Source organism: Dendrobates tinctorius, unplaced genomic scaffold (assembly GCF_039654945.1).
Source record: "Dendrobates tinctorius isolate UK_male_01 unplaced genomic scaffold, ASM3965494v1 ptg000120l, whole genome shotgun sequence".
In the NCBI taxonomy this organism is placed as follows: Eukaryota; Metazoa; Chordata; class Amphibia; order Anura; family Dendrobatidae; genus Dendrobates; species Dendrobates tinctorius.
In genome coordinates this window covers 27715652-27731577 of record NW_027361788.1, presented here as the reverse complement: position 1 = coordinate 27731577, position 15926 = coordinate 27715652, and the positions used below count along the sequence as shown (strand labels likewise).

The 15926-nt window shown below is 49.1% G+C and overlaps 1 protein-coding gene across 1 annotated transcript in view; it reads left to right on the top strand.

Moving 5' to 3' along the window:
* Positions 1-15926, top strand: part of PHF8 (PHD finger protein 8) — a 55576-nt gene that overhangs the window by 33282 nt on the left and 6368 nt on the right. The window contains exons 12-15 of the mRNA XM_073540963.1: positions 3716-3805; positions 3893-4123; positions 6790-6902; positions 7120-7310. Of these exons, the coding sequence (XP_073397064.1) occupies positions 3716-3805; positions 3893-4123; positions 6790-6902; positions 7120-7310 (625 nt within the window). The remainder of the gene's footprint in view (positions 1-3715; positions 3806-3892; positions 4124-6789; positions 6903-7119; positions 7311-15926) is intronic.

Here is a 15926-nt window from a genome sequence, read left to right as displayed (position 1 = left end):
AGAGAAGGGTGTCAGTCTGCAGGTGCAGAGCTACTCACGGTCCGGTGTCCCCAAGGGCGACGCTCTCTGATCTGGCTGCAGGATGAGGCCAGGCCAATCCGGCTGAAAAAAAGGCCCAGCGACCGAAATCCGGCAGGGAATGAGGTCCGGCTGGCAGGCTGAGAAGATGGCGACCACCAGGGAAAGGGCGCGCTGCCAGAGGGAGAAGAAGGGCGGAGCTCGCCGCAGAGATCCCCTTAGCACCGCCCGCTGTCCAATAGCAGGCTGGTGTGAGGCAAGGGGGCTGGGAAGGCCTAGGACGGGCGGGAGAGAAGCCCGCTTAGAAGAAAGGGGCAGGGGGCGTGGCCGCGACGCAGCGGTAGGCCCGAGATGAAGCTGGGGCCTAAATTAATAGCGCCGGCCGCCTGTCAGCAGGGGGTCGGCGCGGAAGACGCGCCGCAACACCGGGCCACGTCCCTGCTTCCCACAGCCCGACCCCTGTATACCCCTGCCGGGATGAAGAAGAAACGGTGGGGGGGCGCAGAACAAGGCCCGAAAGAAAAGGGGCCTTCATGGATGCGGCGACCGTGGGGAGAAGCGGGCGCGCAGGCCCTACCGTGGTCCCCTGGCGACCGCCTTAGGATGAAAACGCCGGGGGACCGCTAGACCGCATACTCACCCAGGCCAGGGGCCACAATAAAGGTACCTGAGAATCCCACGCTGTCTGTCGTCTTTATGGAATCCACGCCTCGTCCAACCGTCAGGCTCTGGTAGGCGAGATGGTGGGAGGCGGGGGGCAAGGACCGTCCGTATAGCTGGCACGCACCTGTGCGAGGCTCCTGGTCCTGCCGCGGAGACCTATGAGGATACGGGGTGGCAGTACACGCCGTACTCATAGTCTCTTTGTGGGAGTACGGATGTGACTGTTCACGCCGTATCCCTCCGAAACCTGTAAAGGAACGACGCACGACGAGGTAGATAGGGGTCTAATAAAAGACCCGTGTCCACCTCCTACTGACACTAAGCTAAACTGAGGAACTTCCTGCCGGTCGGTGGGGTGTACACTGCGGAGGAGGAGCTAACCTTTTTTTGTGCATAGTGTCAGCCTCCTAGTGGCAGCAGCATACACCCATGGTCTCTGTGTCCCCCAATAAGGCGAACGAGAAAGCATTTCATATATAAACAACGATCCCCAAATCAGCCCACCAGTGATCGTGATGCATCAAAGGTATCCATAGAAATAATGCACCAATCACTTGCAGTAATACATATCCATATATAAACCGCCAATTCCTAATCACATAATAGTGGCGCCAACCCCAATGGACCAATCATATGAGGACTCACAAACCCCTATATCGGCAGAGTTCCCTCTCCCCATATGACAACATCAGCCCGAGCCAGGTTGTATCAGGAGCGCAGTCTAATTACGCGCACCACCAGGTCACGGCGCGCGCACCGCCCATCCCCGCAGGCCCGGTCACGTGACGTCTCCATCACAGAGCACCGCGCATGCGCGGTGCCATGCAAGGGATCAGCCACACGAACCGTCTACCGGTGGAGGACCGCGCACGCGCAGAGGCCCAGAGCACGCGATCACACACCACACTCCCTCACAAGCCCGCGCATGCGCTGATAAACGAAAACAAGTGTAATACCACACTTGAATAAATGAGTCCACACAGATGGGCCAAAATGCTCCCAAAAAAGAAAAACGCAGCCTATACGAGACTTTTGGAATCAAGGAACCATATCCATAGTAGCTTTAATAATATTCCATACTTTACGAAATTCACATACGTTGCACATTATATAAGGAGCAAAACTGGGATAATTACAAAAAAGAAAAAAAGGAAAAGAAAAAAGGAAAGAGGGCACGGGGAATGGCAGGCAAGAAATAACGACAAAAATCCACAAAGGACAACATCCTCTTCGTAATTCAGGACTGTTCAGTCCCCGTGTCCTCCACTCCATCCAAATGTATCACCTATGAACACTAAAACATAAAAAAACATATAATTAAAAGACCATAAAGGCCACATAGATAAGAATATACCCACAACAAAGAATAATGACACAAAGTGAGGGTTTAGGTGGCACAAGTATGTAAATTGTAATCCAAGTTCAAACCCCTTGGTTGCAAAGTATCAAGAATCGATATCCATCTCAACTCCTTTTTCTTCAACATCTTAACCCTATCTCCCCCACGTCTCAATACAGGAACCTCATCTATCACTCTAAATCGTAACAGGTTCACTGAATGTCTACACTCTAAAAAATGCTTGGGAATCGGCAACTCCACAAGTTTAGTCCTAATTGTACTCTTATGTTTACTAATGCGGGCCCTAATCTCCATGGTGGTCTCTCCTATATACATAAGCCCACATGGGCACAAAATCAAGTAGATCACAAAACTTGACGAACACGTATACCTCTCTTTAATAGAAAACTTTTTTCCGGTTCGAGGATGATTGAAACTATCACCTTTTAACATATTGCCACAACAGGCAGATCCCAAACATGGGAAATTGCCCATCTTAGGAGGACATATTGTCCTTTGTACGTTGACTTTTGATGAACCAATATCTGACCTTACCAATCTATCTTTGAGATTGTGTCCACGTCTATATGAAAGCAATGGCCTGTCCACAAATTCTGATATGAGGCAGACCCTTTTGTAAGAGGCTCCAATGATTATTCAGGATGCCTCCAATCCTGCCACTAACTGGGCAATATGTTGAGACAAAAGGAACACGTCTCATAGGCCCTTTAATTCGCTTACGGCTAGAATCCTCTACCGATATATTTTGAGCCTTAACTCTATAAGAATTAACTCGATCCATCGGGTAACCCCTATTGACAAATTTTGTACACATCTGGTCCAATCTCAGATCCAACTTATCATCCTCTTTGACAATCCTCCGTACACGTAACATCTGACTCCATGGAAGTGACTCCACCATCCGTCTTGGGTGATTGCTATCATACACCAAAAGACTATTCCTATCTGCCTCTTTTACAAAAAGATCGGTATACAGAGACTCATCTTTCTTGTAGACCAGCGTGTCCAAAAATTGGACCTGATCATAAGAGTAGGTCAATGTAAACTTCAGCTCAGAGAATACATTGTTCAATTCATTTTGAAAATCAAGAAGGTCCTCCAGACTACCATCCCATATACAGAAAATGTCGTCGATGTAGCGCCACCAGGCCCGGACATGGCACCAGTAGGTGGAATTGTACACATACCGGTCCTCGAATACCGCCATATAGATGTTAGCATAAGTTGGGGCCACATTGGACCCCATGGCGGTACCCCGCAACTGTAGGTAATAATCATCCCCAAAGAGAAAAAGTTGATATCGTTGTCTGGATCGCTGGTGAGTCGCTATGTGTGACGGGGCCCTAAGAACGAACGTACACGTGCCTTTAAGATAATTGCTACTAATTTGGGGGTTTGCTACGGACCCTCTTAATTAACTCATTGATTAAGTGAATCGTAGCTGGTGGCAACAACATGTGATCTGGACCCCGGGTACTGCTTGGCTGTGACAGAAAGGGATTTTATAAGCTAATTCGGTGGCTGCGGCCAGAGCATTTATATAATGGAAATGAATATTCCTTTTTCAAAGGGAAAAAAATCAAGACCCTTCTCATCCCAGACACTAAATCTAGTAATGAAATCTTCCACGCGTCCGGAGTTTCTGTCTCCATCTCACTTGGGTTTATTTTGCAGGCAATTATGGATCACGAGGAGGAGATTCCAGAGACCATCATTACTGTGCAGCTCATAAAGGATTTGGATCGTGAAGTCAAACTCATGGAGGTGAAGTTTTCTTGTTTACATCTCCCCCCATGTATATAACTTCATACAATGCAACAGTCATGTGAAACGCTGACCTTTCCCCTGCAGGACATCTTCCACCAAAACATTGAGAAAACTGGCAATCTGCTCGGCATGACCCGGAGTCCCGTCACTGGCATATCCTCTCCTGTCATGTCACTGCTGGCCAAGAACTCCAAGAAGAAAGGTCTTAAAACCATGGAACTATTAAGGAAAGTAGGAAGAAATCATCAGGGAGATGAAATGAGCCCTGAGCTGTCTGACATCCATGGGAAGACCTTGATCCCCAAGGAAGAAATGGTAAGCTTTTTATTCCAATATATCTATAATTAAAATGCAAAAATCCACAATTTTTTACCCTTTTCGCAAGGTTTCATACATGTAAAACAGATTTCCTGTGGATTTGACATGTACATGTACCATAAAAGAGAACCTAAAAGGTTTTTCTTTGTTTTTTTTTTTTTATTTCATCTCTCAGTTGCAAAGATATTTGCAGTCAAATATTTTAACTTTAGTTGTTAAAGGGGTTTCTTTATCACTTTATTGAGGGACACAGATTACCATGGGTATATGCTGCTGTCGCTAGGAGGCGCTGACACTAAGCAAAAGGAAAAAATAGCTCCTCCCCAGCAGTATACACCCACCGACAGGCACTAGGCTACTCAGTTTAAGCTTAGTGTCTGTAGGAGGAGGACCTGGATTTGACCCCAGAGCTGCAGTTTTTTCCTTTTCAGGTACCCTGTTGTGTTTTATTAACACCTTAATGACCGCCGATATGCCTTTTAACGGCGGTAGTTATGGGTACTTAAACCACAGTGCCGTTAATTCACGAGTAATTAGCTCCCCCCAGAGTCGGATTTACTCCAGGGTCTCGGCTGCCGGGGGTAGCCGAGACCCCAGAGACACGATTCGGGTCGGTTTTTACCAACTCTGCTTTTGAGTCGGTAGGCCTCATGTATGGTGGACTTGATCTTCCTGGCAAGGGTAGCCTTGGAAGCCGGCAGTCCCTTGCGACCGCCTTCCGGAAGAATGAAGAGGGAATCAGACTTCTGGAAGGGTGCAGTCCTGGATATGTAAATCCGCAATGCTCTGACGAGGTCAAGCGTATGCAGAGCCTTCTCCACTCTATGAACCGGAACCGGACAAAGGGATGGCAGTGAGATTTCCTCATTTACGTGGAAGGTGGACACAACATTCGGAAGGAAGGATGGTACCGTTCGGAGAACCACCTTGTCCTGGTGAAAGGCTAGGAAAGGCCGTCTGCAGGAAAGTGCTGACAATTCCGACACTCTGCGTAACGAGGTGATTGCCACTAGAAAAGCCACTTTCTGTGACAGAATGCAGAGTGGAACTTCTTTAAGGGGTTCGAAGGGTGGTGCCTGCAATAAAGAAAGAGGGATTTTTGGTAGTTACCGTAAAATCTCTTTTTTTGGAGCCTTCATTGGGGGGACACAGCACCCTCCCCGATTGTTTGTACAGTTGTTGGCCTATGTGCCGTTGTTTTGAGTTGTTACATATGCTGAGCTTCTGGTTGCTTCTCCTACTGCTTTATTACCAACTGAGTAGCCTAGTGCCTGTTGGTGGGTGTATACTGCTGGGGAGGAGCTATTTTTTCTTTTGCCTAGTGTCAGCGCCTTCTATCGACAGTAGACTGCACCCATGGTTATCTGTGTCCCCCAATGAAGGCTCCAAGAAAGAACTTACAGTAATTATCAAAAATCCCTCTATTCTCATCTTCAACATCTCAATATGTAGAAGGAGTAAAAAATAATATAATTAAATATAATATAAATATAATAATCACAGATACCTCCAATTAGAAACATAATAAAGTTTTTCTAATTCTTTCCTCATGTGCAGGCATTGCAGGACCTTAGGTGTCCATGGTTATGACCACTCATATAGTGAAGTTAGTTAGCTAGTGGTCGTAACCATGGATACCTAAGGTTCTGCAATAGGAAAGAGAAAATGAATCAGAAAAACTATAGTACATTTCTAATTGAAGATATATGCTAATATTATTATTATTATACCTACTACATATTAGGATAGGATCTTGGAGATGGGAATACCCCTTTAAGATATTTTTTGCCTGGGGCGTGTACTTCTGACTCCTGTATGACAGTGACCAATCATAAGCAAGCAGCAACATAGAAGTGCAGAAGGGCCTATGATGTCATAAGGGTCACATGACCCGAGTCCACAGTTGCTTCCAGCTGGAATGTGCTGCCTAAATAAGTACTGAAGAAACATTACACAGTGCAATTCTGTAAATATTAAAGGGAGTAAGTGGCTCCACACTTCTGTGTGGTTACATATACTGTCAGCTGCACACTCCGGCTGTTAGGACCTGTTGACTCAGATCTTGTCATTCCATTTTCTAGCTGAAGAAGTGTATTATCAGGGGAGAACACTTTACTATTAAGGGGGCATGGTCAGGCATATTTTTCTCCGAAACCCTGCATTTCACAGAAAATGTGTTTAAAAGCCAGCCAAGAGACCATGACGTTCGAGTGACTAGTCTGCAGCTGGACCCTGATGGATTATCCTTGCTCTGCGCCCCTTGAGTGACAGATCTGCACACACACACATGTAGGGAGAAATCAGTCATTCAAGCGGACTATGACGTGGAGAAGCTGCTGCCTTGGTTTAGTCACCTGAGAAGCATGGTCCCCGGTCGGCTATAGTATATTTTCACTGAAACCCTTCAGTGTAAAACTTATCTGCCTGAAATGACCACACACAGCTCTGATTTATGCGGCCCGTAGTCTGAGCAGCATGAATCGGTTGTCGGGTTCCCTTTCATTTTTCATCAGTGTGACACTAGCTTATAAGAGGGGTCTCTATTTGCTGTCTCCAACTTCTGCTTTGGTTTGACCCAATTGTAAATTGGTAGGGTCCATTATGTGATGGATCTGCTTCTACAAGAAACCAAAGCCTAAATGTGATTCATTCCAAACTTTTAGGAAGATGATGACCTCATGGATGACCTTGATGAAAAGCCTGATGGCTGCTTACTGGATTCAGAATTGACTGAGAGTAATCTGCGTCTGGTCCTGGCCAATGGTACAAATATGAGGTTGGTGAATTTTCCTGATAATCCTATGAAGTTTCAATGTGAAAGGACTGGTGTGATATACGAGTCACTTATAGCAACCAATTTTCTGTGTAGCTGAAGCAGCTCCATCAGCTGAGAGGCCATGTTGGGAGTTGTAGTTACTGGATAGTCTTTGATCTAATTTTACAAGATATTTTGTTAACCTGCTCATTGTAATTTGTAATTTTTTTTATTCTAGTGGTAAAAAGATCCGTGTAGGAGCAGGTAGTAGGCATCAGGGAACTACCTTAAAAACCCCTAAAAGTGAATCTCTGGATCCCGAACTTTCACCCAGTGACCCTTTCTTCATGGACTCTGAAGATGACCTTCAAATTGATGAGACACCTCGTAAAGAGAGGAAGTTGCCACCTCCGAAGAGAAAGCTTCATAGTGTGTACCCAATGCCTATCTCAGACTGCTTGATTTTTATCATTAGAGCACTATTTATTCCATAGTGCTCTTCATGTGAAAGGTAGTATACGTAATAAAAACAAGTACACTGTAGAATAAGTAGAAGAAAGCTACTGATCACTAACACAGGGATCACCACAAAAAATTACAATTTTTATTGCAGAAAAAACACACCATGTATAAAAGCATTAAAAAGTCATACAAAGACATACCAAAAAACACACAAGGCCCATAATAGGGCCAACAAAGCTCACCCTAGAACATGAGAGCTAATGCATAGGTACAGGACATAATACATGTGACATATGCAGCACTATTAAACGCAGGGTCATATAGTCCAAAGCTGTTCCTAAGGAAATAGAAATAAATACACCTAAACAGATTAGGCCAATAAAAAAGGCCTAAAAGTGATGGAAATGTATGAAAAAACAATGCATGTTAGCACCCTACACAACTGTGCCATGTAGGAGCCGTACCTGAAAAACACTCAATGAGGCAGGAGAATTCCAGTACCTATAAATGAGGTCATGACCGATGCATACACCAAAGAGGGCTGCAGATAAATCCTGCCTAAATCATCTAAGAGTGGTATCGCTCACATGTGGGGGAGCTTGTGGAGTGCCCGACGCGTGTCGCCACCGCAAGGTGGCTTTGTCAGGGGCTGGAGAGTCAGTCTGCAAAATACTATTTAAATATGTTCAATAATTATTGATAATAAGATACAGCCGCAGCGATATACCTGTGAGAAGCGAATTAAACATGGAGGCCAGGAGGCGCAGTCACGCCAGAGGAAGAGGGGTAGTCCCGGGAATCATTTCCTGGTTAGAGTAGTGTGATGTATCAGATTCCTACTGCGCAAGCGCAGGGGGATGCATCACCTTACAGAGAAGGCGGTCCAGATCATAGCGTCCCCAGAAAGGGGAGGAATGAGAAAGCATGTTTGCACAAGGAATAGAGGCACGGTATACAAATCAAAATAGCTCTCTATGTCACCCACCGTCTGTACTGCGCACGCGCAAAAAAGGCTAGGTCTAACAATGGCATATCATGATTGTAGCACTATATCATTGTGCCGACGCACAATAGGCAGCAATACAGGTTTGAATTATTATGTAATATACCCAAAACGGGGAAAATACGATAGAGATCTATCCCCAATTGCACAGTAGGTATTTGATGTGTTTTTTACGGGGTGACCATTGTCTGTATATTGGGGATAGATCTCATAATGATACTTTATCTTATGCTGGTTTGCCTCCATAAGTGTGTATATGAATAACATGACATGTGCTGTCGCCAGTTTCATGTGTCATTTAGGCTATCGTATTGTTCACCCCTTGCGTGTACAGACTGTGGGGTTTAGTTTCCCTGCAGATGTTACCCTGTATCCATGCACATGTTGCGATCGCGTCATTGTATGTTCAACACCTATTTACAATGATGTTCCAACATTGGTGACATTATCAATGTTCTCTATGTGTCGGCGCAATGACAAAATGATATATTATTCTCTGATTATGATATTTCACTACTAGATCAGTGCTCTTTTTGCGCCTGCTCAGTGTGGACTATGGGTCATATAAGGATTGTTCATATTGCTATTTCTCGTTCGCCTTATAGGGGGACACAGAGACCTTGGGTGTATGCTGCTGCCACTAGGAGGCTGACACTATGCACAAAAAAAGGTTAGCTTCTCCTCCGCAGTGTACACCCCACCGACCGGCAGAGAATTCCTCAGTTTAGCTTAGTGTCAGTAGGAGGTGGACACGGGTCTTTTATTAGACCCATATCTACCTCGTCGTGCGTCGTTCCTTTTCAGGTTCTACGGAGGGATACAGAGTGAAAAGTCACATCTGTACTCCCACATGGAGTCTGCAAGTACGGCGTGTACTGCCACCCCGTATCCTTGCAGTTCTCCGCGGCAGGACCAGCCAGACGGACGCCGACACCAAGACGTGCCAGCGACTCCAGGGGTCCTTGTCGCCAGTCTCCCTCCCACTCGCCTACCAGAGCCTGTCGGTTGGATGAGACGCAAAGACTTCTTCAGACAGGTAATGGATCGTGGATGGGTGAGTATTAGGCCCCGGCTTCATATTTATTTTCCTGGCTGCCCATTCCCGACGGTCACCTCTTCAATGGCACAGGGGACCCCGGTTGTAGGCGCTGCGGTCGCTCGCAGTCGCCACAAGGCTATAGGCAGCTCAATGTTGCCGGGCACCCCCCCCCCCCTTTCTGGGGACAGGGAGCACAGGGTTTTTTTTTTTTTTTCCCTATTGGGAGCGACTTGCGTCTGCGGCGTCCCTCTTTTTCGGACCTCCGCGCCGCCCCCTGCTGACAGGCGGCCGCCGCAACTAATTTAGGCCCCGGCTTCAGTTCGGGCCTACCGCTGCGTCGCGGCCACGCCCCCCGCCCCTTTCTTCTAAGCGGGCTTCTCTCCCGCTCTTCCCAGGCCCTCCCACCGCCTGTCCTTCACCTGCCCAGCCTGTCATTGGCTAGAGGGCGGTAAATCATTAACCCTCCGTGGTGCTCCGCCCTTCCTCCTCTCCTAAGGCGCGCTTTTTCTCAGGACGGCGCCATTTTCCCAGCCTGTTAGCCGGGCACCAACTCCTCACTGGACATCATCTTCTCCAGCTGGTTTTTTGTCAGGAGGGCTGTCGGCCGGATTTCGCTCTGACCTGCATCCACTGACAGGTCGCAGAGCATCGCTTCTGGGGACACCGGACCGTGAGTAGCTCTGCACTGCAGACTGACCCTTCTCCGCCCTCTGTCCCCCAACCTTCCGGCATTACCTCAGCTTTTCACTATGTCTAAGTCTGATCGTACCCGCTCTACCCCCCCCCCTGCACTTTAGTCAAGTACTTTGCATGTTCTTCGTGCAATCGCAAACTTCCCTCAGGCCAGTCCACTCCCCTCTGCCTGGATTGTAGCAATCCAATTCAGCCTGACGCCGTCCAGGAGCCATCTTCGGCCCCAAGTGAGAGTGAGCCCCCCATGCCTGGCTGGGCCTCCTCGCTATCTCAATCAGTGGCAGACCTCACCAGGGTGTCTCAGTCCCTGGTGGCCGTTCTTGATAAGTTGCCCCTGGACTCTTCAGCAGGGCCAAGCAGGTCCCAAATTGTTCCATCTGAATCAGCCAGCGGTAGTCGCAAAAGACCCAGGCAAGATTCCCAGCCGGAATCCTCTCCTAGTCCCATCTCACCGCATAGCCCTTCTCACCAGCCTCCCTCTCGGGCCTCCTCTCCCGAGTCAGGAGAAGCGCTTTCGGACAGGTCATCTGAGGGGATTTTAGAGCTGGATTCAGACCAGGATGCAAGCATGAAGGTCACAGTGCAGGACCTCATTGCTGCGATCCATCATACCTTCGATATTGCTGACTCCCCTGCGAAATCCTCAGATCAGGAGGTTTCGTTCAGACGGGCAGAAACTCCCTCCAGGGTTTTTCCTTTCCATTCCCAGTTTGGGAAAATTTTTACCAAGGAAAGAGAGGATCCGACCAGACGCTTTCAAAGAGGAAAACGTCTCGGCATACTCTACCCATTTGCTAAAGAGCTCACGGACAACTGGTCGGCCTCTCCCTCGGTCGATCCGCCCGTGTCCAGGCTATCCAATAACACGGTTCTCCCGCTTTCAGGCGTGGCGTCCCTAAAGGATTCTAATGACAGGATTGTAGAATCCCTGGCGAAGTCTGCCTTTGAAGCGGCTTCAGCGGCGGTGTGTCCAATCTTTGCTTCATCCTGGACAGCAAAGACCATAACCACGTGGGCAGACGACCTTCGGCAGGGCATCTTAGATAAGGCGCAACCGGAGTATTTGGCCAATCTCGCCAATCAGATCTCCCATGCTGGGGACTATCTTCTCTCCGCTTCCTTGGATGCTGCATCCTGTGCAGTTCAGGCGTCAAGCAACGTTATTGCAATTCGACGTACAATTTGGCTAAAGGCATGGCAAGCGGACTTGTCTTCAAAAAAGTCCCTCACTAACCTGCCCTTTCAGGGGGTGCGCCTCTTTGGGTCCCAATTGGACCAGATTATTAAGGACGCCACCGGAGGCACGAGTTCACTCCTCCCTCAGTCCAAGCCTTGCAGACCCCCACTAAGGCGTCAGTTTCGACCCTTTCGGACTTTCCGCCGTTTCAATACGGCGGACAACTCCTCCAGCCAACAGAGACCGCAGGCTCGCCAGGAGAGAAAGAAAGTTTCCTTCAGACCCACTCCTTCCTGGCGACCCCACTCCTCCCAGGGCAGACCGTTCAGATCTAGATCTGGACGGTCTACTTCAGCATGACTATCATCGGGCACGCGAGGGGCCTTTCCAATTGGGAGGTCGACTTGTTTCCTTCAGGGACGTTTGGCTGGCCGCCGTGGAGGACGCCTGGGTCAGGGAGGTCGTATCCTCAGGATACAAGATAGAGTTCGTCTCTCTCCCACGGGATCGTTTCTTCGAATCCCGGCCTCCAAAGGATCCAGCCTTGATCCCGGGGTTCTCTACAGCTATCGCTGCTCTCCTCAGTTCCGGGGTGATTGTGCCCGTTCCCGAATCGGAGAGCTTCACGGGGTTCTACTCGAACCTGTTTGTAGTGCCGAAAAAAGACGGCGCAGTTCGACCCATCTTGGATCTCAAGCTGCTCAACAAGAGGGTCCGCCTTTGCCACTTCCACATGGAGTCGCTTCGCTCGGTCATCGCCTCCATGGAGGAGCAGGAATTCATGTGCTCAATAGACATCCAAGATGCCTATTTACATGTTCCAATTTTCTCCGGACATCAAAAGTTCCTGCGCTTTGCGATTCGACAGCACCACTACCAGTTTGTCGCACTGCCCTTCGGTCTTGCCACCGCTCCCAGAGTCTTCACGAAGATCATGGCTGCGTTGATGGCTTTGTTGAGAGTCAGAGGCCTCGTTCTTTTCCCGTACCTAGACGATATTCTGATCAAGGCTCCCTCATTCCAACAGGCTCACCAAAGTTTGTCAATCGTCCTGGACACTCTTTCCAATTTCGGGTGGATCGTCAACAGGAAAAAGTCCTGTCTGGTTCCTACCCAATGCCTGGTCTTTCTAGGTCTTCTGTTCGACACTCGTCGGTCAAGGGTCTTTCTCCCACAAGAAAAGATTCTCTCTCTGCAGCAGGAAGTACGATCGCTGCAGACCTCGCGATTCCCATCCCTCCGTACAGCCATGAGGGTCCTGGGAAAGATGGTCGCGGCGATAGAGGCAGTTCCCTTTGCCCAATTTCACGCCAGGCCTCTCCAGCAGGCCATTCTGTCGAAGTGGAACAGGTCGCCTCGGTCCCTGGATCGCCCTGTCCATCTTTCTTACCGGATCAAGCGGTCTCTCAACTGGTGGTTGTCGTCACCTCTCATTCTATCGGGTCGATCCTTCCTTCCCATTCACTGGCAGATAGTAACCACGGATGCCAGTCTCCTCGGTTGGGGTGCTGTGTTCCGCAACCACACTGTTCAGGGTCGATGGTCGGATCGGGAATCAGCGCTACCAATCAACGTTCTGGAGATTCGAGCGATCCATCTTGCTCTGGTCCACTGGGAAAGGCTCCTCAAGGGACTGCCGGTACGGATTCAGACAGACAACGCCACAGCGGTGGCATATGTCAACCGCCAAGGGGGAACACGGAGTGTTTCAGCCCTGGCGGAGGTGTCCAAGATTCTTCGTTGGACGGAGATTTCCGTTCCGACAATTTCCGCGGTTCACATTCCCGGCGTAGACAACTGGGCCGCCGATTTTCTCAGCCGCGAGGGTCTCGCGGCGGGAGAATGGTCCCTACATCCGGAAGTGTTTCATCTGCTCTGCCTTCGGTGGGGAACCCCGGATGTAGACCTCATGGCGTCTCGCCTCAACAGGAAAGTCCCACAATTCGTGTCCAGGTCTCGGGACCCTCTGGCAGTGGGCGCCGACGCCCTGGCCGTTCCTTGGTCCCAGTTCGAACTTCCCTACCTGTTCCCTCCTCTGCCTCTTCTTCCCAAGCTGTTGAAGAAGATCAAGGCAGAAGGACTTCCGGTCATTCTCATCGCCCCGAATTGGCCCAGAAGGTCTTGGTTCGCGGACATTGTCAACCTTCTCGTGGACGCCCCCTGGAAGCTTCCAGACAGAACAGATCTGCTGTCTCAGGGTCCGATTTGCCACCCCAATTCTCGGCCGCTCAATTTAACGGCGTGGCTGTTGAGACCGAGGTTCTGAAACGAGCAGGATTTTCCGACCACGTAATTCAGACCATGATCCGAGCCAGAAAGCCATCATCTTCCAAGATTTACTACCGTACTTGGAAGGCCTATTTCACTTGGTGTGAGACCAATGACGTCGCGCCCATGTCCTTTTCGCTCCCTTCAGTCCTAGCGTTTCTTCAGGCAGGATTGGATGCGGGGCTTGCCCTCAGTTCCCTGAAGGGTCAAGTTTCGGCGCTGTCCATTCTGTTTCAGAAAACGTTGGCTTCCCGTCCTCAGGTTAAGACCTTTCTTCAGGGCGTGGCTCACACGGTCCCGCCGTACCGGGCGCCCGTGGATCCATGGGATCTTAATCTGGTTCTTGAGGTTCTGCAAGGTCCGCCCTTTGAACCCCTCAGGGATATTTCCCTTTCTCTCCTTTCTTGGAAGGTAGCCTTTCTGGTGGCCATCACCTCCGTCCGGCGCGTGTCGGAATTGGCAGCTCTTTCGTGCCGCTCTCCCTTTCTGGTTCTCCACCAGGATAAGGTAGTTCTGCGGCCTCCGCCCTCGATCCTTCCGAAGGTGGTGTCCTCGTTTCACCTCAACGAGGATATCGTGCTACCGTCCCTTTGTCCGAATCCAACTCATCCCCGAGAGCGGTCCTTGAACAAGCTGGACCTGGTTAGGGCGGTAAGAGTCTATCTGTCTAGGACGACTTCCCTGCGAAAGACAGAGTCTCTTTTTATTATCCCTGATGGAGCGCGGAAAGGTCACCCGGCGTCAAAAGCCACCATTGCTCGCTGGATCAGATCGGCTATCCTGGAAGCCTACCGTGTTAAGCGTCGCGGAGCCCCTCCGAGTATCAGGGCCCACTCTACTCGAGCAGTGGGTGCCTCCTGGGCGGTGCGCCACAGAGCTTCCGCACTGCAGCTTTGCAAAGCTGCAACATGGTCATCGGTTCACACGTTTGTGAAATTCTACAGAGTCCACACCTACGCTTCGGCGGACGCCAGCCTAGGTAGACGGATTCTGCAGGAAGCGGTGGTGAGTCCGCTGGCCTGATGGAAGTTTGTTTCCCACCCCAGGGACTGCTTTGGGACGTCCCAAGGTCTCTGTGTCCCCCAATAAGGCGAACGAGAAAACAGGATTTTTGGGTTGCTTACCGTAAAATCTGTTTCTCGGAGCCTTCATTGGGGGACACAGCACCCTCCCATGTTTCACAGCTCCTGTTCTTACTTTGGTTGAATGGTTACAGTTGAGTTGTTTATGTTGTCAACCTATTCTGTTACTTCTCCTACTGCTTTCTCACTAACTGAGGAATTCTCTGCCGGTCGGTGGGGTGTACACTGCGGAGGAGGAGCTAACCTTTTTTTGTGCATAGTGTCAGCCTCCTAGTGGCAGCAGCATACACCCAAGGTCTCCGTGTCCCCCAATGAAGGCTCCGAGAAACAGATTTTACGGTAAGCAACCCAAAAATCCTGTTATTTGCGCCTTTATTTCTTAGGGAATTGCGCCTTTTCCCCGTTTTGGGTATATTACATAATAATTCAAATCTGTATTGCTGCCTATTGTGCGTCGGCACAATGATATAGTGCTACAATCATGATATGCCATTGTTAGACCTAGCCTTTTTTGCACGTGCGCAGTACGGATGGTGGGTGACATAGAGAGCTATTTTGATTTGTATACCGCGCCTCTATTCCTTGTGCAAACATGCTTTCTCATTCCTCCCCTTTCTGGGGACGCTATGATCTGGACTTAAAAACAAACAAAAGCCAGCTCACCAAATGTAGACCGCAGACCTCGGAGCTCCGTCTGGACTGACGTGTGATCAATAGGAAAAAGCAATTAGTTCCAGCTGCGTGTAATGATCTGGACTGCCTTCTCTGTAAGGTGATGCATCCCCCTGCGCTTGCGCAGTAGGAATCTGATACGTCACACTACTCTAACCAGGAAATCTTTCCCGGGACTACCCCTCTTCCTCTGGCGTGACTGCGCCTCCTGGCCTCCATGTTTAATGCGCTTCTCACAGGTATACAGTGGGGAAAAAAAGTATTTAGTCAGTCAGCAATAGTGCAAGTTCCACCACTTAAAAAGATGAGAGGCGTCTGTAATTTACATCATAGGTAGACCTCAACTATGGGAGACAAACTGAGAAAAAAAAATCCAGAAAATCACATTGTCTGTTTTTTTTTCATTTTATTTGCATATTATGGTGGAAAATAAGTATTTGGTCAGAAACAAGCAATCAAGATTTCTGGCTCTCACAGACCTGTAACTTCTTCTTTAAGAGTCTCCTCTTTCCTCCACTCATTACCTGTAGTAATGGCACCTGTTTAAACTTGTTATCAGTATAAAAAGACACCTGTGCACACCCTCAAACAGTCTGACTCCAAACTCCACTATGGTGAAGACCAAAGAGCTGTCAAAGGACACCAGAAA